Genomic DNA, 23,437 nt, shown 5'->3' on the forward strand with positions numbered 1-23,437 from the left:
TGACTGCAGGGAGTGTAGGTGGCGGCGCATGGCTGCGAGCGTGGAGCGGAGGATACGGAGAGAGGTCTGCTGCTGGAGGCTTCAGATTTGTTGCAGGTACTGGTTGTCCTGGTTGGGTCCAAATTGTGTTGGTCTGAAATAGGCTGGATACCCGGTTATCCTCTTGATTGTTATAAGAAGAGAAAGTGCTTGAGAACCTCAACAGGTCTAGCAGCATCTGTGAGGGAGAAACAGAGCTAATGTATTGCCTCCAGCCTAAATCTTCTTCCAAATCAGAGTAGGGGTTTGGAAATGGTGTTTTGTTTATGCTATAGACAAAAAGGAAGGAGGAGTAGGTGAAACGGACTGAGGGTGCTCAAAGCCAAAGGCAAAGGGTGATGAAGCAAAGATTGAGATGTGTTGGAGAATGGAAGAAAACAAAGATGCTCTGAAGTTGACTGCTCCCTGAAATGGCCGAGCAAGCCACTCAGTTGTACTGCACCAACCCACATAATTAACAGAACTGCGGGAAGTACCATCACCACATGGAATGGAAGTTGCGGCTCAGTCTCACTTTCTCAAGAGGAATAAGGGATGGCCAATAAAGTTAAGATGTGGCAGGGCCAACTCTGTGCATATTCAGGAAAAGATTGTCTGCATGCCTCTTGGTTGAGGGCAATTTAGTGGAAGTCCACCAGTGCCCTGGGCCCTCGTGACTTCTCAACCAACGCCAACCAAAATATCACTCCAGCCTTTCAGTGTCTTCTGCGGTATTTGTTGTGTGAGAAAACTAATGGATGACATTGTTTAACGATGATGACTACAGCCCACTAAAGTCAACAAATTTTCTGTAAAATACTTTAATACACATGATACCTAACTGCAATAAAGGCAAAATACTGCAGATGCATGAAACGAATCATAGCATTATTGAATTTTACAGTACAGAAGAAGGCCATTCAGCCCATCGTGTCTGCACTGACTCCTGAAAGAGCTACCCAGCTAGTGTCACTCACCAGCTCAATCTCTGCAGCCCTTCAAATTTATTCCTTTTTGATATATATCCAGCCCTCTTTTGAAACCTGGAATGGAATCCTCCTCCCCCACTCTCCCAGGCAATGCATTCCAAATCCTAACAACTCTCTGAGTAAAGAAGCTTCTCCTCATCTCACTCCTAGCTCTCTTGCTGACAATCTTGAAATTGTGACCCCTCTAGTTACTGACATGGCAACTCATGGAAGCAGAATATCCTTCTTTACCCTGTCAAAATTGTTCATAATTTTGAACACCACTCTAATCTCTCTCACCTTTCCTTGTTTCTAAAATCCATCGGTCCCGGTATCATTCTAGTAAATCTCCTTTGAACTCTCTCCAGGGCTTTAACATAAGGCCCAGAAGTGAACACAATACTCCAAATGTAGTCTGACCATGCCTGCTTGCCTTTATACTCTATGCCTCTATTTATAAACCTGATGATCTTACAAACCTTCTTAACAATTGTTTCAACTTACCTGGCCACTTTCAGAGAATCATGCACACGAAACCCAAGGCCCCTCTTCTCTTGTATTCCCCTCAAAGTTGTACCATTGAGCCTGTATTGGCTTTCTGTGTTTCTGCTACCAAAATGCGTTACCTCATGTTTCTCTGCATTGAAATTCATCTGCCAGGCTTCTGCCCATTTAGCCAACTTGTCAATGTCTCTCTGAAGTCACTGAGCATCATCCTCACAATTCATGGCTTTCCCCAAATCATCTGCAAACTTAGAGGTTTTGCCCACAAAACCCATCTCCGAAGTGTTTATAAAGATCAGAAAAAGCAAAGGTTCCAACACCGATCCCTGGGCAACACTCCTTTCAACTCATCTCCACACTGAGAAATGCCTATTTATACCTATACTTTGTTTCCTATCTTTTAACCAATGCCGTGGAGGACCCAGCAAAGCTAAACATGTCCAATTTGCTAACTAACCTGCCATGTGCCACTGTATCAAATCTGAAAGCCTAAATATACAAATCTGAAACAAACACAGATAATGCTGGAGAAACTCAGCAAGTCTGGCAGTATCTCTGGATGGCACGGTGGCACAGTGGTTAGCACTGCTGCCTCACAGCGCCGGAGACCCGGGTTCAATTCCCGCCTCAGGCGACTGACTGTGTGGAGTTTGCACGTTCTCCCCGTGTCTGCGTGGGTTTCCTCCGGGTGCTCCGGTTTCCTCCCACAGTCCAAAGATGTGCAGGTCAGGTGAATTGGCCATGCTAAATTGTCCGTAGTGTTAGGTAAGGGGTAAATGTAGGGGTATGGGTGGGTTGCGCTTCGGCGGGTCAGTGTGGACTTGTTGGGCCGAAGGGCCTGTTTCCACACTGTAATCTAATCTAATCTAACAGTTGAGATGTTTCCAAAGAAAGAGAGAGACAGAGAGAGTGAGGAGAGAGAGAGAGAGAGAGAAGAAAATTAATGCTTTGAGTCCAATGTGGTTCTGCTTCCAAAGAAGAATCGCACTGGACTCAAAACGTTAACTCTGTTTCGCTCTCCAAAGATGCTGCCAAAACTGCTGAGCTTCTCCAGTATTTTCAGCGTTATGTAACTGCAAATCATCTTCTCTCGCATGTGGAGACCAGTGAATGTAATCTTCAATGTACGGGATTCGATATCAACTCTGCAAATGTTGCTAAGAGTCTAATGGATACATAGGAATACAAGGAGCAATGAATACTCCACGGTGGGCAAGCAACAGGTAGCTTAACAAGTACATCATTGTTTCATCCTCAGGATGTGGGGGCTTGTTAGCAAAGCCTACATTTAATGCTGATTCCTATTTTTCCTGTTCACTTCAGAAGGCATTCAAAGGAACAGTTACCCACATGAGCTGGAGTCGTGTGCAGACTCAGACTTGGGTAAGGATGGCAGGTCTTCTTTTCACAAGTGAAAGTGCTTCATTTTTGTTTCAATACAAACCAACAGCTCCACAGACACGTTTCGCTGATCTCTGCTTTTTGTTTCTCAGACTTAAAACTGAATTCAATTTCTCAAGCTGCCAGGGTGGGATTTAAGAGCTGGATTATTATCCTAGGCTTTTGGAATGTTAGTCCAGTAACCCAACCTGTACACTGCTGTTACCCACATCGCTGTAATAAAATCACCATCTACGCTGAGGAATTGTCTATCATAACAGGAAACAAAGAGAAATTGTTTCCACTGGCAGGGGGGTTGGTAACCACAAGACACAGATTTAACAAAATTAGAAATGAACCAGACAGAGGCTTTTTTTTAAAGTTACGAGGTGTTTTCGATAGAGCAAGCAGCAAAAACTGTTTCCTCTGGCGTGGGTCAGTAACCAGAGCTCAACAGGCATGAAATAACGGGCAAGGGAACCAGAGACTAGGTAAGGCGAATTTATTTTTTTCACACAAGAGAGTCTTAAGACGTGGGGATAGTAAAGACTGCAGATGCTGGAAGTCAGAGACGATAAAGTGTGGAGTTGGTAAATCACAGCAGATCAGACAGCATCAGAGGAGCAGGAAAATCGATGGTTTGGATCAGGACCATCCATCAGGACCTGACCTGAAACGTCTGACTTGACTGCTCCTCTGATGCTGTCTGACCTATTGTGCTTTCCCAGCTCCACATTTTATCGACTCTTAAGATGTGGAACTTGCTACTGTAAGGATGGTGGAATCAGATCCCTTTGGGACCTTCGAAAAGGCAACTGGACTCTTGAGCAAGACCGATTTGTCGGGTTGCAGAGCAAAGGCTATGGTAAGCGACTGAAGAGAACCATTCTCACAGAGAACAGGCGCAGTCAACGATGGATCAAATGACCTCCTTGGGCACTGTACCATTCTCTGATCTGTGATTAAGCTGTAGAGATGAGAAGATTTTTCTTTCTCTTAAACTTGGCAAGTTATTTTGATGAAGAATAGGACGCCTGAAATGAAGCAAATTCACTTATAACACTCAAACGGTACTTGGATCAATGGTTCAAAAGGAAAGATTTGATGGAGTGTGGTGGAGAGGGCAAGGAATTAGATCTGACTCGATACATTTTCAATAAACAAGCACTTGTGCAATGTCTTCCATGCTATAAGATTCCATAGTTAAATACATATGAGTCCTGTATCAGTTGGAGTAAACTGTGGCCAGCCAAAGATTAATGATACCGGATCATCTAACGATTGAGACTATAAATTAATTCTACAAACCAGCAGAGTAAAGACTAATCTGTGCAAAACATTAACCTTTGTTTCTTAATTACAGCACTGGTTTTCATACAGAGGACTTCAGAGTGTCCCTAAGGCAAGCAAATTCTATCCAGCTGTCAAGAGATTTGTTCTTTTCACTATTTAACATGCTGACATATAGGTCGTGGTCTCCAAACGTTAAATATTCCTCAAAATGTACTGTTTTCCAAGTGATGTTGACTTTCTCTTGTTGCCAATAAGCATGTTAGTATTTGCCAGGGGTGCATGAGAGTTTGTCGGATGTTTTATGAGACTCCTGTGTGTATGTTAACTTTGCAGCAGAATGCCTGGGTTTGTATCAATATTTGCAGTAGTGAGGTTGGGGTGGGGGTTGTCTCTGGCTGAGTGCCAGCATTTTTACAAGGGGGACCTGGGGAGTGAATCAATATTTATAGCAGATGACTGGGAGTGTGTCATGATTTACATGGGATTCCCAACTGACGGATAATTCTTTCTGTGGGTCCCTCGGTGTGTGCCAATATTTGTCAGGGATTTCTCAATGTTGAAACGTTTGATTTCCTACGAAATCTGGCATATTTGATCTCGGATCTTATACTCCACAAATACCTGGTGAAGGAACAGCACTCCAAAAGTGAGCACTTTCAAATAAACTTGTTCGACTATGACCTGGTGTGATGTGATTTTTAGCTTTGTCCACCACAGTTCAACACCGGCACACCAAATCGAGAATATAGGAGGCATGTTTAGTGAGTTTGTTGATGACACCAAAATTGGTGGTACAGTGGAGAGTGAGGAAGGTTATCTAAGAAGACAGGGAGAAGGTGAGGACTGCAGATGCTGGAGATCAGAGTCAAAACGTGAGGCGCTGGAAAAGCTCAGCCAGTCAGGCAGCATCTGAGGAGCAGGAGAGTCGGCGTTTCAGGCATAAGTTCTTCATCAGGAATGGGAGGTCGGGGGTTGGTGGAAGTGGTGCCTTCAGTGGCATCCGCGGGAGTGGAAGTGACGTTCTGTGTGGTGTGGTTGTCAGTGGTGATCCAGTGAGTGATGTCGGTGGGGGCAGAAGTAGCTGAGGTGGCGGCAAGTATGGGGGCGGAGGTGATGTGTCAGTTAACCTTGTCGGTGATTCTGGCAGTGGTTTTGGAGGCTGTTGTCTTGCCAGCGATCGCGGAGGCAATGGTGTCAGTAGTGGCTGCGGGCTGTGGGGTGACGGGGGTGGAAGTGACGGCATCATTGGCTGCTGTAGTGGTGACTGTAGTGGCTACGTGGCTAAATGGCGTCCGAGCAGTTCCTGAGGCCGGAAGAAGGTTCTGAAATGATTGAGGAATCCCAAGCTTGGAGGTTAAGTACATGGAAGTTTGATGCACTTACTTTCCTTAATGTCCGATAAGCTGGAGAAAAAGCGTATGTTGAGTCTGCAGATTCTTCTCAGGATGAAGCACAGCAGAGATCCCTAACAGGTCTGGGCAAGTGTGGCCCTGAGCTGGGGCAGGGCTGATTGCAGGGAGAGTAGGTGACATTCCTGATAAAGAGCTTATCCTTGAAATATCAGTGGGCTGAGGAATGGCATTGGAGTTGAATTTAGATAAATCTGTGGTGTTGCATTTTGGTGAGACAAACCACGGCAGGACTTACATAGTTAATGAAAGAGCCCTGGAGCATGTTTTTGAACAGAGAGACCCATGGGTGCAGGTACATAGTTCCTTGGAAGTGGTCTCACAGGTAGGTAGGGTGGTGAAGAAGGCATTTGGCAGCATGTGTTCATCAGTCAGAACATCCAGTATAGACTGTGTCACTGGAAAAGCACAGCAGGTCAGGCAGCATCCAAGGTGCATGAAAATCGACTTTCATCCTGATGAAGGGCTTAAACTTGAAACATCGATTCTCCTGCTCCTCGGATGCTGCCTGACCTGCTGTGCTTTCCCAGCACCAAACTCTTGACTCCCTTTAGCTACAAGAACTGTACTGATCCCCTTCTTGAAAACATATAGTATTTTGGCCTCTACCACTATCTGTGCTAGTGAATTCCACAAGCTCACCATTCTCTCATTAAAGATGTTTCTCTTCATCTTAGTCTTCAAAGATTTACCTCCTTAACCTTAGACTGTGGCTCATGGTTCTGGACTTGCCCAACATAATAGGGTCCATCCTTCTTGCATTTAACCTCTTTAGACGTGCTAGAATTTTTCACGGTTTCTTGGAGATCCCCCCTCATTTTTCCAAACTCCCATGAATATTGTCCTAACCGACTCAATCTCTCCTCATACATCATTCCTGCCATTCCAGGAATCAGTGGGTGGCACGGTGGCACAGTGGTTAGCACTGCTGCCTCAGCGCCAGAGACCCGGGTTCAATTCCCACCTCAGGCGACTGACTGTGTGGAGTTTGCACGTTCTCCCCGTGTCTGCGTGGGTGTCCTCCGGGTGCTCCGGTTTCCTCCCACAGTCCAAAGATGTGCAGGTCAGGTCAATTGGCCATGCTAAATTGCCCGTAGTGTTAGGTAAGGGGTAAATGTAGGGGTATGGGTGGGTTGCGCTTCGGCGGGGTGGTGTGGACTTGTTGGGCCGAAGGGCCTGTTTCCACACTATAAGTAATCTAATCTGATGTAATCAGTCTCAATTAACCTTCGCTGTACTCCCTCCATAGCAAGAATATCCTTCCTCAGATAAGGAGACCAAAACTGCGCGCAATATTGCTGGTGTGGCCTCACCAATGTACCAGTTGCAGCAATATTTCTTGGTCCTGTACACAAATCCTCTCATGATGAAGGCCAACAGTTTACTATCTTGATTGCATGCTATACCTGCGTGCTTATGTTCAGTGACAAGTGTACAAGGACACCCAGGACTCATTGAATATGTCCCTCTCTAAATTTGTAGCCATCCAATAATAATCTGCTATCCTATTTTTGCTGTAAAAGTGGGTACATTTATCCACATTATGCTGTGTTTGTTGTGCATTTGCCCACTTACTCAGCCCATCCAAATCACACTGCAATATCTCTGCATCTGAGCGAATCACGAGAATATACACTGGTTCCTGTTTTTTCAAAGAATTGGCCAACAAACACCAGAGATAATTTTACAAGCGACACAAAACAACAAAGAAAGAGTGATCACCTGTCCTCCCGTCTCCAGTCAGCTGTCCTCCATCTCCATCCTCGTACATCGCCACAACACTTATTCTGTAGGGAGTGTCGGCTGTGAGGGGCTGCAGAGTGACTGTGTTTCGCCTTCCAGGAACAAAGGTCTGGAAAACAGGAAACAATTCCATGAATTAAGCCCACTGCGGAGGGATGGAGCAAGGGGATAAAAGTGACCAATTCAAAGATCTGAAACTCAGGGAAGGATTGTTGAGTGCACTTACAAACTCCTCGATGGGGTCTCCGACAGTGGGAGCGTATATAATCCGGTACTGCTGAACAGGACCCTCAGCATGATCCCAGCTCACAGTCAAGCTGTTGGTTGTAGCATCATACACCCTCATATTCCTGGGTCCACTCCGGGTTACTGTGCAGATGGAGGGAAACATAATGTCAATTATGATTGTGATGTGCACCAAGTGCAGGAGAAATCACAGACAATTCACACAACAGAAACAGGCCATTCATCCCAACTATATCGGTGTCTCTCCTCCACCTCCCACCACCCCCCACTTCATTACCCTTATCCCCAGATTTTTCTATTCCTTTCCTTTTCGGGTGTTTTTCCAGCTCCCCATGAAAGGATTGCATTCAACTCACCCTAACCACTTCTTGTGAGTAAAGAACGTTCTTCCTCTTGGTTTTATTTGCGAATGTCTTATTTTTATGGCCCTTAGTTGTGATCCCCCAAATGTCACAGAATCACAGAATTGTTGCAGGCCATTCAGCCCATTGTGCCTGCCCTATCTCATTAAATTACCTAGAGCCAATCCCCTACTTCATCCCCTTACCCTTGGATGTTATTTTTATCTATATAACCACCTAATGCTTTCTTGAATGCCTCAATTGAACCTGCCTCGACCACATTTCCTGTCAGCGCATTCCATACCCTAACTACTTGCTAAGTGAAATGTTTTTTTTTCCCTCACGTCATTCTTGCTTCTCTTGAAGATCACTTTAAAGCTACTCCCTCACATTCTTGTTCCTTTACTGAGCATGAAAAGCTTCTCCCTACTTACCCTATCTAGGCCACTCATGATTTTGAAAATATCAATCAAATCTTCTCTTAGTCCCTGTTCTCCAAGAAGAACAGTCCTAAAGTCTTAAATCTCGCCTCAGAACTGAAGTTTCTCATCCGTGGAACTGTTCTTGTAAATCTTTTCTGTACTCTCTCAACTGCGTTCACCTCCTTCCTCTGAGGTCATGTCTCACTGTCCATCCTCTCAGATCTTTTTGAACTTTTAAGGATTTTGATCAGAACACTCTTCAGGCTTAGAGACAGGAAATAGCCTCTGCCTCATCAGCCACTCCTGATAGCTGTATCGGAGTTAGAGTCACATTCATACAAAATGCACCCATTCATCGTCGCACAGATGTATGGACACAACAGGTACATGCACATGGGCTTACGCAAATAAAGATGCGTGAACAGCTACTGAACTTACATGTTTGGCCCTCGCTGGCTTGCGGATCCCCTTCCCCATCAGCATACATTGCTACCACGTTGACAGAATACTTTGTGTCTGGTTGCAGACGTTGCAAGAGCACATTGTTGGTGTTTCCGGGCACCACAACCTGAACAGCGAACAGCAGATCCACATCAGCATATACACAATCACAAAAAAAGGATCAGAGTCCATAAACCCACAGCCAACGTTCATATTGCAGTCAGATGGCAACTTACTAACGTGCCAATGAGTGAAGCCAAACTGATTACACAGTCATTTTTAGTTTTAGATTATCACAAACTGCACTGAAGCTCAGCGAAATGAATCAGTCAGAAACGTTCCTTACTGTACTGGTTTCTGGGTAATGGTGACTTACATATTGAGGGGGTTGGGTTCCAGTCAGTGGTGCATAAACCACCCTGTACTGCTGCACAGGCCCCGGTGCACTGGTCCAGCGAACATTCAGGCTGTTTGGTGATGGGTTGAAGACTTGAACGTTTCCAGGTGCCCCACGGATTACTAGACATAGGAAGAAAGACTGTATTACAGTTATGACACACACACACACACACACACAAACACACACACTCTCTCTCTCTCTAATCATGCAGCTCAATACATTTTGTTGGTCAAGATGTAGAGGGGAGAATTTCCTGCTTTATTCACTTGTGAATCATGGGTGTTGCTGTCTGGGCCAGCATTTATTGCTCATCCCTAATTGCCTTTGAGAAGGTGGTGGTGAGAGAATAGCTACCTCTGTGTAACTTCTGGAGTTCCAAATGCCATTGCTGTATCTTGAGATGACAATGAGGTCACAAAGTGGGCTAGGATGGGATACATTACACAGTCAAAGCACTACTGTCCCCATTATTAATGGGAGACAAAGGAGTGATAATAAGGAAATCAATGCTCCCTCGATGGTATATGTTTAGATCAATTCGATCTTTCTCTTGTCTGCTGGAACATTTTGCAAGCTTCTTTTGAAAACAGGATTGGGCTTGACTGAAACAATGTTAAAAAATCATGCACTGACTTGACTAGACCGATACACTGGTCAATTTGGCAAAACATTGATCACCTCCAGTGCCTATAAAATTTGCCCCTGCATATGACATGGCCTAGGCAAAAGTGAGGATGGCAGATGCTGGAAACCAGAGTTTAGATCAGACTGGTGCTGGAAAAGCACAGCAGGTCAGGCAGCATCCGAGGTCCTGCTCCTCAGATGCTGCTTGACCTGCTGTGCTTTTCCAACACCACTCTGATCTAAACATACGACATGGCCTGCAGATGACTGGAGTGCACTTCCCCTTCTCAACGGGATGCTGAGACTCCCATCTTCACACACACTGCTGTGGTTCAAGGTGAAAGTCAATGTTGATGAAAGCAATCCCCAATTAATGTCAACCATAATGATAACCACATCCCAAGAACTGGAAATTCATCACTGAGCAATTGATGTAAGAGCATTAAGACTAGAAGCAGGAGTTGGCCATTCAGCTTCCCGAATGGCCTTCCGACATAGAATACAACCAAGGCTGACCTCTTCTCGGCCTCAACTTTACATTCCTGACCGCTATCCAAAATTAACTAAACATCTGCTGTCCCTTCCTTAAATTTACCTAATGTCCTGTGGTCCACTACATTCTGGGGGGAATTCCACAAAGGATGGCACGGTGACTCACAGGTTACCTCACAGCACCAGCGACCCAGGTTCAATTTCCCCCTTGGGTGTCTGGCTGTGCAGAGTTTGCACAATCTTCCCGTGTCTGTGCGGGCTTCCTCCCACAGTCCAGGTTAGACCATTCTAAATTGCCTGTCGTGTCCAGGGATGTGCAGGCTAAGTAGATTAGCCATGGGAAATGCAAGGTTACAGGGACAGAGTAGGGGGTGGGACTGGGTGGGATCTTATCGAAGGGTCAGCGTGGACTCCATGGGCTGAATGGCCTGCTTCAATACTGTCGGGATTCTATGATTCATGATCCTTTGAGAGAAATCATTTCTGCTATGCTCTGTTTTAAGCTACCCAGCTTTTGACCTGAAGAAAAGCAAACTATCTGCTTTAGGTCATGATCTTACTGAGCACTTACATGTTCTCCCAGTACTGGATCTACGAGCACCTTCACCTTCGCTGTAGACAGGAACCACTGTCACTTTGTAAGGTGTATCCGGATTCAGGCTCCTGAGGACCGTGCTGTGTGTATTTCCTGGCACAGTGACCTGGCAAAATAAAGGCAACACAACTCAGCACCATCTGCAAATATTATTGGATGGAATTCAGTTGTGCCACAGTGTTGTTAATGTACTAATAGTCCATTAGAGTGTAAATTCAATTCTCTCAATGATTTGGACTGGGGTGTACAAAGTTTATATTTCTTTTTTGTTTGAAACTGAGTTGAGGCTGCCCGTTGAGAGATTTAAAAATCACACAGCACCAGGTTATAGTCCAACAGGTTTATTTGGAAGCACTAGCTTTCAGAGCACTGCTCAAGGAGAATCATTCCGAAAGCTAGTGCTTCCAAATAAACCTGTTGGACTGTAACCTGGTGCTGTGTGATTTTTAAATCTCTCAACGGGCAGCCTCAACTCAGTTTCAAACAAAAAAGAAATATAAACATTTGATCCCAGTTAAAGTGATCATAAGGCTGTCTGTCCACTTGTAAACATTGCTTCATTCAGGCCCTTTAGGGAAGGAAACTTGTTGAAGTTACCCATTCTGGGTCTCCATGTGACTCCAGTACCATATCAGCCTTAATCAGCCAATGAAGTAGTTTAGCAGTTGAATCGGATTATGAAGAGCAATAAATGCCTGACTTACCTGTGATGACCCACATACTAAGAATAAAGTTTTATTGCTCATTAATTTCTTAATTAACAAGGAGAGCTTGCTGTGCGCTAATTGGTTGACAGTGAACTTATATCTAACTTACTTCAATGGCTGTAAAGTATAGCATACAAATAGCAGCTCTTTCTTTCTATATAAAGCTCAGTGCCTTTATTAATTCTTGTAATTAAGTTCAAAATCAAAAAAAAACAGAGGAGCTGGGAGCTTCAAGTTCATGGATCTTTGCAAGGATGGTCAATGGTTTCAAAAGGAAATTCAAATGGGTGTCGACAGTTGAAGGAAATAAACTCACAAGACAATGAGGGTCAAGTGGAACAATGGATAGCATGGGCTTAATGGAGTGGATGGCCTTTTTTTTGTGCAGTGATGACTTTGTGATTACACTTATTTCCCTCTGGTCCTAAGTCCTATTTACAGAAAACTCCGTACAGCTACTCAAGGAGGAGAAAGTATTCTAGAAGTGTGCATAGCAACATGAATAAGTCCTCAGACACAAACAAACATCATTTCAAAACCTTGGGATGAAGCTCCTGGATCTTGCTGCTGTGAATTTGACAGAGATCCTATTCATGCAAGGAAGCAAGGACTGATTTCCCCGAATTTCCAGCTGTAAGGCAGTAACCTTTCCACAGACCAGAAGAAATAGGATCACGAGTCGGCCATCTAGCCCCTTGAGCCTGCCCTCCCATTCAAGGGGATCACAACTGTTCTGAGATTCCTCACACTCACTTTCTTGCCCTTTCCCCATAACCCTTGATTCCTCCACTGATCAAGAATCCATTTGTGTCAGTCTTAAGTATACACAAGGGCTCTGACACCCCTGACATTTGTTTGACAGTGTGTCATTGGTATAGGGACTAAATAAGAGATTAATAGATAGCATAAGCAGTCATAGTGAAATGTATGGTGCGTTTCCTACTCAATCACCATCAGATTGTGCTTGCACACCCTCAATCTCCCTGATTCCACTATCGCCAACCACACCTTTGATGGCTCAGTGGTTAGCACTGTGCTAGGGACTTGGGTTCAATTCAAACCTCAGTTGACTCTCTGTGTGGAGTTTTCACATTTTCTCTGCATCCACGTAGATTTCCTCTGGGTGCTCCGGTTTTCTCCCACAGTCAAAGGATGCGCAGATTATGTGGATTGGCCATGGAAAGTACAGGGTTGCAGGGAAGGGGGTTGGGTTGGAGTAGAATGCTTTTTAGAAGGGCAGTGTGGATTCAATGACCAAGTAGTCTGTTTCCACACTTTAGGGATTCTATAATTCAACTGTTTGGGCCTGAAGCCCTGGAATTCCTTCCATAAGTCTCTCTGCTGTACTTACCCCTCTCTCCTCCTTGAGCACATTCCTTAAAACCTACCACTTTCACCAAGGTTTGTTTTTACATCTTTGCGTGAGTCAATGTCAACATTTTATGGATCGTATTCCTGTGAAGCACCTTGGGAAGGTTTCCCAGCATTAACGGCGCTATGGAAATGCCACTCGATGCTGTTGACTATCGCTACATTGCATCTGCAGTAAGCCCTGAGCTACATTTAGCAATGAACTACACTGAGTTGTGATGCTCACCACTTCTTCATTTCCAGCTCCAGTTGTTGGAACATAATGAATCTTATAGCGACGTACAACTCCTTCAGCAGGATCCCAGATCACATTGAGCGAGCTCGTTGTTGGGTTGTACACTCTGAGATTTCGAACAGAAGCAAGTGGCTCTGAAAAACACAAACATTTCAGATGGTTTTATATGAAGGGCCTAGACAGAGCTCCCAAATGCTCCCTTGATTTCCACTGTGCGCTACCAACTTGTGTCTCCCAACATAAACCATGGTTTCAAATAGAGTCCATCAGCATAAAGGATTAGGCAATGATACCCAGTCTGTACTGAGTGAGTAACTCACAATGGGAGATGTGATCAGAGAGCTAGATGTGGTCTTCACACCCTCAGAGGTATCAAGTTTCACTCTCAGAAAGCATAGAATGAGGCCATTCAGTTCTCAATGGAGGGCTAAATGACTAAGGGACATAGATTTAAAGTGAGGGACAGGAGGTTTAGAGGAGATTTGAGGAAACACCTTTACACCCAGAGGGTGTGTGAATCTGGAATTCAGTGCCTGTAAGGGTGGGAGACACAGAAATCCTCATCACATTTCAGAAGGATTTCGATGTACATTTGTGATGCCATGGCATACAAGGCTATGGGTCAAATGATGGAAAGCAGGTTTAGAATAATCAGGTAACTGTTTCTGACTGGTGCAGAAATGAAAGGCCAAAGTCTTTTTACTGTGCTTAGAGATCTGTAAGATGCTATGAGAGCATACACAAGGCTTATGGGCATCAATTCTAAAGGGATAAGGTGAAAACTGGGAAATCTGAAGTATCTTTAGGAAATTGTTGGGACACCAGGACATCTAATGAAAACGAGGACTGTCCTGGCAAAACCACATTGTCTCTGGAACTGTTATCGAGTAAATGACTGATCCGACACCAGTAGCTACCGGGTGCCATTCATATTTGCCACATGCAAGCTGCATAGCCTGCAAAGGAGTGGGGAGGAGGCCATTCAACCCATCAAGCCTGCTATACCTCACAGTACATCTGTACTTCAACCTCCTTTTCCACCTTTGCTTGTTCTGGATTCACCCACCAGATGAAAATTTGGAAAATATGAATGCGTAGATATCCGCTTCTGCAAATCCCAGGAGTTTTTTATGTCACTGGCATATGTGGAGACAAAAATTACAGCAGATGCTGGAATCCAAGGTAGACCAGCATGAGACTGGAAGAACACAGCAAGCCCGGCAGCATCACGAGGTTGAGAAGTCAACGTTTCAGATATAACACTTCTTCAGGGCTGAGGGTGGGTATCAGGGAAGCTCCAGATAAAGGGAAGGGCGGAGGAGGGTTTTGGGTGGGGAGAGGGGCAGGGTGGTGAGGTAGGGATAGGTGAACACAGGTAGAGGGTACGGCCTGGTTGGTCGATGGGAGGAACTAATCCAATCAGTAGCTGGAAGGAAGGGTGAGTCAGAGGAATGGAAGGGAATGGGAAGGACTGGGGAGGGAGGTTATTTGACATTGGAGAACTCAATGTTGAGTCCTCCAGGCTGTAGGCTGCCTAGGTGGAAGATGAGGTGTTGTTCCCCCAATTTGCGATCTGATTCGCTGTGGCAATGAAGGAGGCCAAGGCTGGTCATTTCGGAGAGGGAGCGGGAAGGGCAATTGAAATGGGGGGTGAGAGGTCAGGTGAGGCAGCAATGCTAACCACTGGGCTACCATGCCGCCCTCAAAAAAGATCTCAAATCTTTTAAACAAACTGCATCAGTCCTCAGGGATTTGAGTGGGCAGGGCAAGCATTCTGAAACGTGAGTGACTCTTCATTCCTGCTTAATACTGCAAAACCGTTGTGAACAAAAGCAGCCCCTCATCATTCAGGAATGTGAATGCATGGCCCACTTGGCACTGCAGTGCACTATTGGAGTTTGATTGGAGCTGCTGTGACATAAACTGAGGTCCTTTCGGATGGGGAAGAAATGATCTTGTGGCATATTTTGATGAAAATCTCCACTGTCAACTTTTTCTCAGTCATCTCTGGGACATGGGCAATGCTGGGGCAGCATTAATTGCCCATCCATAGTTGCTCTTGAGAAGATGGTGGTGAGCTGCTTTCTTGAATCGCTGCAGTCCACATTTTAGAAGTTGACCCACAATGCCCTTAGGGACAGAATTCCAGGATTTTGACCCAGTGACACTGAAGGAATAACGATATATTTCCAAGTGAGGATGGTGATTGACTTGGAGGGGAACTTGCAGGTGGTGGTTTTCCCACATATCTGCTGCTCTTGACTTTCTACATGTAAGTGGTTGTGGATTTGGAAGGTGCTGTCTGAGAATCTTTCTAGAATTTCTGCAGTGCTTCTGTAGATAGTACACACTGCTGCTACTGAGCACCAGTGATGATTGGAGTGGATGGTAGTGGATGTGGTGACAATCAAGTGGACTGCTTTGGCCTGGATGGTGTCAGGCTTCTTGAGTGTTGTTGGAGTTGCCCCCATTCAGGCAGATGGGGAGTGGTCCATCACACTCCTGACTTGTGCCTTGTAGATGGTGGCCAGGTTTTGAAAAGTCAGGAGGTAAGTTACCTAGTCAACAGTTATCCATCAATTGTCATTAATGATACCAATTGACTGTTTCTTTATCTCATTGCTGATTGTGACAAGTTGTGCAAAACAAAGCTGCTGTATTTCGTGTATTACAGAAGTGAAATGGTGACTACACTTCAAAAGTATTTAATTGGCTCCAAAATACTTTGGAATGTCCTGAGGTTGTAAAAGGCACTAATTAAATGAATGTTCTTTCTTCTAAAGGAACAACATCACCTGTTTTGATTTACACTCCATCCTATTGCTAAGAAACCAGAAAGTTTACTTGCCTTTCCCAACGTAACCATACACTGAGCGGGTGGTTTCAATAACTTCTCCACAAAATGCCCCAAATCCCTTTCCCAATCAGCACGGCCTGCTGCTGATTTATTCAAAACATACTCCACTATTTGGTTTCCTTACTCCCAAACTAATTATTTTACATTTAGAAAAAAACAATTATTTTCTTGAGCTCCTTTTGAAGGAGGCTGTGAGATTGATGCCAAATAGCAACTAGTTTGTGCTATGGGTTTTGGATCTCTTTGATATTGCACTCAGGCAAGTTGAAAATTCCATTCCACTGCGGGACACATGTGGAGGAAGAGGCAGAATTCTATTCCATCAGCCCAAGAAGGAATTGAGAAGCAACTGAGGCTTTAGAAAGGGACATTATTATTTTGAAAATTAGGTTATCAAGTATTAATGAAGAGCAGGGAATTTTGAATATAAAGTTAAATAACTCCTGGTTTCGAACTTCACTCACCCAGTGTAAATAGTTGAATACATGATATAAATCCACCCAATTGCGATACTCTATTGGCCAATGATTAAGCCTGCCCCTTTCTTGTTAGGTTAATATTGAGGAGAGATGTTTGGACAGAATGATGGACCGTACTAAGGAGCTGAATGATCTACATGTGCTACTAAAGTCAAAGATCACAGAGATACTGTACAGTTTTAAAATTAATTCATTGGATACAAAGGTCACTGGCTAATCCAGCTTTTAGTGCCCATTACCATTTACCCTCCAGAACATGATGGTGAGCTGCTTTCATGAACCACTGCAGTCTTTGGGATATAGGAGCATTCACAGTATTTTTAGGGAGAGAGCGCCATGGTTTTGACATAAAGCAGTGATATATTTCCAATTCAGGATGGTATGTGGCTTCAAGGGGAACTTGCTGCTGGTGGTGTTCCCATGTATCTGCTTTCCCTTGACCTTCTGATTGGTATAGGTCCTGGGTTTGCAAAATGCTGCTGAAAGTACCTTGGTGAATTACTACAGTGTCTAGCAGATGTTACACACTGCTGATGCTGAGCATCAGTGGTGGAGGCAGCAAAATTGGAAGCTGGCAGATGGAGTGCCAATCAAACAGGATACTTTGGAAAAAGTTTATTGGAGTTCCACACCTCTGGGCAAGTGGGGAGTATTCTATCACACTCCTGAATTGTGCCCTGTACATGGTGGACAGACTTTGAGGATCAGGGAGCTGGGTTCCTCTCTGGTCAATTCCCAGTCTTTGAGTAATCCTTGTAACCGCAGTATACAGTATTTATATGGCTGGTCTAGTTCAGTTTTTGAACCCTCAGGTGATGTAATTTCTCCTAGCCAACCTCCCACCCAATCCCCAACCACCATTCTCCCCACGACCCCTACACTGAGCAATCATGTGCAAGGTCATCGAACATACTTGTTCTGCCATTTCCAATGATCTGTCCCCCATCTCCAGCTCTAGAGACAGATACCACTTTGATTGAGTAAGGCGTGTCTGGATCCAGGTTCTGCAGCACCACGCTGTTCTGTCTGGCGCCCACAGTGACCTTGAAGAGAAATAAATGCCTTGAGTTAAATATTCAATGGATATGGAAACATAGAAAATCAGAGCAGGAGTAGGCCCTTTGAGCTTGTTCCACCATTCAATATGATCATGGCTGATCATTCAAATCAATATCCTGTTTCTGATTTCTCTCTATGATCCCTTCAGGCCTAAAAACTGCATCTAACTCCTTCAGTGTTTTAGCCTCAATCATATTCCATGCCAGAGAATTCCACAGACTCACCACTCTCTGGATGAAGACAGTTCTCCATTTCAATCCTCAATGACCCACCCCATATCCTGCAATCCTTGATTCTGGATTGTCCAGTCATTGGAATATCCTTCCTCAATTATCCTGAACAATCTGTAAAGAAGGGTAACTGAAGAAAGGAATGCCTGGCTTTTGCAGTCCCAGGAATTGGGGCCTCCCACACTGTCCATCACTGCAAACATGGAGCTCAGACTGGGCAGCAGCTTAGCAGTATCATTCTCAGTCCTAGGTCAGACAAAATTCAGCCCAATGTGGTACTAATGGATTGCCACACTATTGTAGAACATAAAAGGCTATGGGCAAAGTGTTGGAAAGTGCTGGATTCGAATAGATGGATGTTTGATGATTGGTGCAAACTCCATGGACTGATGGGCCCCTTTCTGTGATGTCAAAAACTCTATGACTCAATGATGATTGGAGATGCCATCTATCAAATAAGATCCAAAGGCATTCTGTCTCGTCTGGTGAAAATACAAGATTCTATTGTACTACTTGAAAGAAAAATCTTCTGACATCATAGATCATATATTTTCCTCAACCAATATCAATAATGTGGGGGTGCTGGTGTTGGACTAGGGTGGACAAAGATACAATCACACAACACCAGGTTATAGTCCAACAGGTATCAATACCAATAAAACAGCTCACCTGGTCATGTATGCTTCGCTTTTTGTGGGATCCTGCTGTGCACAGAATGAGAGCCATGTGACTTACAGAGACTACAATATCTAATTGGCTGTAAAACATTGTGACACATCCTGAGGTTGTGAAACATTTCTTTCTCTCAGACATTGAATGTCCAAAATCCTGCCTTAAAAATGTTTTATGTCACAGCGAAGAAAACGTCCAGAGCCAAGTCTGGATATGAAACCATTTTGAAAAAAGCTCCCTCTTGACTGCTTTAAATGCTTCAGCCACGAACAACCTTCAAGAAAATTTTCCAATGCCATCCTGTGTCAATGGGGCATTGCTAGTCTAATTTCATTCAGAAAGTCACTATCCTTGGATTTTAATTAAATGTGAAGGAGCTTGGGGATATGTTGAGGTTGTCAGCCCTTTTGGGTCCAACGCTGTCACATCATTTCACGTTGGCAGAGGCAGGCTCTCTGGTAGACAGATTCTATAATCCTGCACCATTTGTGGGCTACCTCAAACCGGACACTGCTGCCAATCTGCCAGCGAGCCATCTGGAAGTTATTACATTTTTGTTTCTCAACAGTAAACAGCTCCTTTCTGTTTCTGGGAGTGATATTACAGAGCAGGATGCTGTTCCCATTTTCTAAGTTGAAAAAGTTCATGATAAATGGTAGCTGTGTGCAATATAAATGCAAAAATGTGTGAACTCCAAAACATCAAACCTTAGATGTTCTTAATTGCAGCTAATTTCTCAAATGTAACTGAAAATGCCTGGGTGTTAAATGTGGATTAAAGTCTTCCTTCTTTGTTATATGCAGTTAGGGCGTAATTTTTATGGGGTGTACTAAGGTTATTTTAGAAAGAAGCAGAATTGTGAGAAATTGTGCTGTTGGCATTCTGGCAGTCACCTGGAGAAACATCATTGATTTTTTTTTACGACATGAAGACAATGAGAGTTTTAAAAACAAACCTCTTGGATGGATTTGTCTTAGATGACCTACAAGTCTGCTTTGCATAAAGAACATGGTGCAATGCAACATAACCCAGTACAATGGGTCACTGAAGATTAGTTAAAACCTCTCTATTCTTGACAGATTAGATACTAACTCAAACAAAAACATCAAAAGGTTAGCCATAACACAAGGAAAGTAATCCAATTTACTGGAAAACAATTTATTGGCACACAGCAAACAGTAACTGGTGTTTTCTATTTTGTGTTTTTTCAAACTGAGTCTGAGAAAGGCTTGTTGGTACTGATACATGAACTATTCAATAAAGGAACACACGCGAATGTTTGAATCTATCGAGTGAATTAGTCAATACAGTTTACAAAAGGAATGTCAGACTGTGGATTCTTCTTAACATCCTTTCCTCCTTTATTCTGTCATGGGGTGTCAATGGTAGAGCCAGTATATTTTGTTTGCCCCGAAATACTCTTGAACTGAGTGGCTTACCAGGGATTGTAGAGCATTTCAGTCCACAGCCAGAGTATATTGGGGCAGCATGGTGACTCAGTGGTTAGCACTGCCACCTCACAGAGCCAGGATCTGGGTTTGATTCCACCCTTGGGCAACTATCTGTGTGGAGTTTTCTCTCTGCGTCTGCGTGGGTTTCCCCAGGGTGCTCTGATTTCCTCCCACAGTCCAAAGATGTGCTGGTGAGGTGGATTGGCCATGCTAAATTGTCCATAGTGTCCAGCGGTGTGCTGGCTAGATGGATTAGTCATAAAATGTGCAGAGTCACAGAGATGAGGTGGGTCTGAGTGGGATGTTGTTCGGAGGCTCAATGTGGACTTGCTGGGCCGGATGGCCTGTTTCCACACTGTAGGGATTCTGTGATAACATATTCCTCTACAATTATTCAGGCTATTAGAAAGTATCATTGGCAGTTTCTGAAGGTTAAACATAGTAATTATTTGATGAAGCAAGAGTGTGTCAAATGATTTCGCAAATTGTGGAAAGTCCAAGCCTCCAAGAAGGGAGGGTGTGATTGACTGTCCGATCTCCAATGCCTTGAGTAAATCCTGTTGTGGAAAGCTGGGAGTGTCTGCTGGCTCATTGAGTCAGAAAACAGGCTGAGGCTTTCATCAATGATCTAAGTCTAGGTCGTGTGAAGTCACCTTGTCCAGAATAGAACTGACCATATGGTTCACACTGATAAGTAAGTTCAGAGGAGGTTTGAAGATATTTAAAATCAATCTGTGATAACTCTAGAACTGAAACAGGAAAACTGTATAAGGTACAACATCTGGTTTAGACTTTGATTCTACTCTCTTGCAAAGTCACAGGAGTAATGTCAGGAGGTATGTATTTAGCTCACAAGGCGACATTAATATAATCCCTATTATCTTAATGAATGACGACCGCTTTGAATATAAACTAGAGTGCTTTTAAGATTACATGAGTAATCAGAGATATGTGTGTGGTGGATGCGGCATATTTGGAAGGAATATGTGGATTTGAAACAATGTTTTGTAAAGCTCCCAGAAATAACATTTTCCCTTATTTCCAACTTGGGTCACTTTCAGTGAAATGAATATAGATTTCTCTGATTAACAAACTAATTCAATTATGCTGGAATCATGTGAATACCAGGATAGTTGAAAGGAAGAAAGATTTTTTTTTTCTCATTTTCTTTAATACCATGATCTGAAAAAAGAGTTGGCTTTGATCCAAGAGCACTCGTGTTTACGGACAGAATCAGTACTGATTCGAAATGATGCTCCAACAATTGTTCTTTTTTTGGGAAATTATACTTTTCATAGCTCAAAGAAAGGTAACAGCACAGGAGGTGGTCATTTGGCTGATTGTGTCTGCACCAGCTCTGTAAACAAGATACTCTGAGAGGGGAAGTAGGTACTGCAGATGCTGGAGATTAGAGTCAAGATTAGAGTTGCGCTGGGAAAGCACAGCAGGTCAGGCACATCAAAGGAGCAGAAAAATTGACGTTTTGGGCAAAAGCTCATTCCTAATGAAGGCATTTTGCCCGAAACATCCATTTTCCTGATCCTCGGATGCTGCCTGACCTGCTGTGCTTTCCCAGCACCACTCTAATCTCGATCCCAATCTACTCTGAGTGTCCATTCTGCTGTGCTGTATTTGGTAGCCTGTCCATTTTAACACCAATGGATGATCTCAGTGCCTTCTTTTCATAATCCTTGCAAATTGAAACAGTGGTTTAAAAAAAAAGCCTGTTGGTAATGATTAAATGGGGTGTTACTGAAATGAACTGGAATCAACCCCTTCCTCTGATACTAAAAATAAGACATCTGCTAAAACAGAGAAACTTGAAACAGATGTGTTTAGTATCTGCACAGGATAATGTCTGCACCCCGCTTCGATTTTTAAACAATTCTATAAAAGCCTCAACAATGCACAACAACGAAAACTTATTCTGACGATTCGCATTAAGACTTGATTGTGGATACTTTAAGATCTCCTTGCTAGTTGCATGGCAATCGTATAAAAGCAATTTAAGGGATCTGCAAATAATTTTGAATGTAAAAGCAACTGTGTAATAATAACTCGTTAATCTGTAATCACAATTGTGTCATTGCATTTGGGGCTGTCAAGTTCCAAGATATTGCAACTGATTACCAAAAACCTGTTTCAGGATGATTTCCATTTACACATGAAGGAGTTGAACTGGATTTCAATCTATTCCTTTGGTCCCCTGAACGGGCACTGACATTGACATGTATTGCAACAACTATTACCAAAAGAAGCCGATGGTTAACTTATGTAATTGAAGCTGCATTATAGTCAAGGGAATTAATGTCATCAATTACATTCTTTTCTAATTGCCTGGAAAATTATGTAACATTTTTGTTTCAATAGGTTTGGCTCCATACCCATGCAGTTCACAGAATCATAGAATCCCTACAGCATGAAATCAGGCCATTCGGCCAATCGAGTCCATACCAACCCTCCAAAAGAGCGTCCCAAACAGACCCACTGTAACCCTGCATTTCCCATGGCTAATCCGCACAGCCTGCACATCCCTGGACACTAGGGGCACTTTAGCATAGCCAATCCACCTAACCTGCACATCTTTGGACAAAAATAGAAATGAGCAGAGCTGGCAGCATCTGTGGAGAGAAATCAAAGTTAATATTTCTAGTCGAGTGATTCTTCCTCAGACATCAGTCCTCTGGACTGTGGGAGGAAACTAGAGCACCTTTGTTCAGGCCATTCAGCCCATTGCTGGTTCTCCCTCACTTTGTCAGACATGGAAGCTTTTTTCCTCCCAGTGACAGCTTTCCAATCAGTCCCTGGATTCTGGGATCCAGATAAGTCAGTTACCATACCATTATCCACCCTGTATCACTGCTTCATACGGACTCTAACCTACAAAAAGACAGACAAGAATCATGAAGACAATTGAGATTACCGTTTCATCAATGGGGTCTCCAGTCATGGGAGCGTAGATAACCCGATAACCCCGGACTCGACCAATGGCAGGGTCCCACTTCACTGTCAGGCTGTGAGATGTGGCATTGTAAACTTGGAGGTTACGAGGGGGAGTGGGAGTGGCTGTAGAGTAAATAGACATCATGAGAATTAATGCCATTTCCTCCCTCTTAGAGTCATGGATATTTACAATACGGAAACAGACCCTTTGTTCCAACTCATTCATGCCGACCAGATATCTTAACCTAATCTAGTCTCATTTGCCAGAACTTGGTCCATATCGCTCTCAACGCTTCCTAATCATGTACACATCAAGATGCCTTTTAAAAGCTGTAATTGTACTAGCCTCCACCACTTCCTCTGGCAGCTCATTCCATACATGCACCACCCTCTGTGTGAAAACGTTACCCCTTAGGTCCCTTTTATATCTTTCCCCTTTCATCCTTTAGAAAAAGATAAAAGAATCTGATAGCATTAGCATCTTTCACAAGCTTAGGACATTCACACTCCACAACCTTCTGAAGTGAAGTCAATGTGGGAAATGCAGCAGCCAATTT

At 43.8% G+C, this 23,437-nt stretch overlaps 1 protein-coding gene across 4 annotated transcripts in view; it reads right to left on the reverse strand.

Moving 5' to 3' along the window:
- The window catches only part of LOC122552587 (collagen alpha-1(XII) chain-like), a 264,538-nt gene that overhangs the window by 137,661 nt on the left and 103,440 nt on the right, over positions 1-23,437 (reverse strand). For all 4 annotated transcript variants that reach the window (XM_043695315.1, XM_043695311.1, XM_043695313.1 and 1 more), the window contains 8 exons: positions 22,861-23,003; positions 17,439-17,568; positions 13,181-13,323; positions 10,853-10,982; positions 9,142-9,284; positions 8,763-8,892; positions 7,542-7,684; positions 7,295-7,424 (listed from right to left, as the gene is read on the reverse strand). In XM_043695315.1, the coding sequence (XP_043551250.1) occupies positions 7,295-7,424; positions 7,542-7,684; positions 8,763-8,892; positions 9,142-9,284; positions 10,853-10,982; positions 13,181-13,323; positions 17,439-17,568; positions 22,861-23,003 (1,092 nt within the window). The remainder of the gene's footprint in view (positions 1-7,294; positions 7,425-7,541; positions 7,685-8,762; positions 8,893-9,141; positions 9,285-10,852; positions 10,983-13,180; positions 13,324-17,438; positions 17,569-22,860; positions 23,004-23,437) is intronic.

The sequence above is a fragment of the Chiloscyllium plagiosum genome, chromosome 9, assembly GCF_004010195.1.
Source record: "Chiloscyllium plagiosum isolate BGI_BamShark_2017 chromosome 9, ASM401019v2, whole genome shotgun sequence".
Classification (NCBI taxonomy): Eukaryota; Metazoa; Chordata; class Chondrichthyes; order Orectolobiformes; family Hemiscylliidae; genus Chiloscyllium; species Chiloscyllium plagiosum.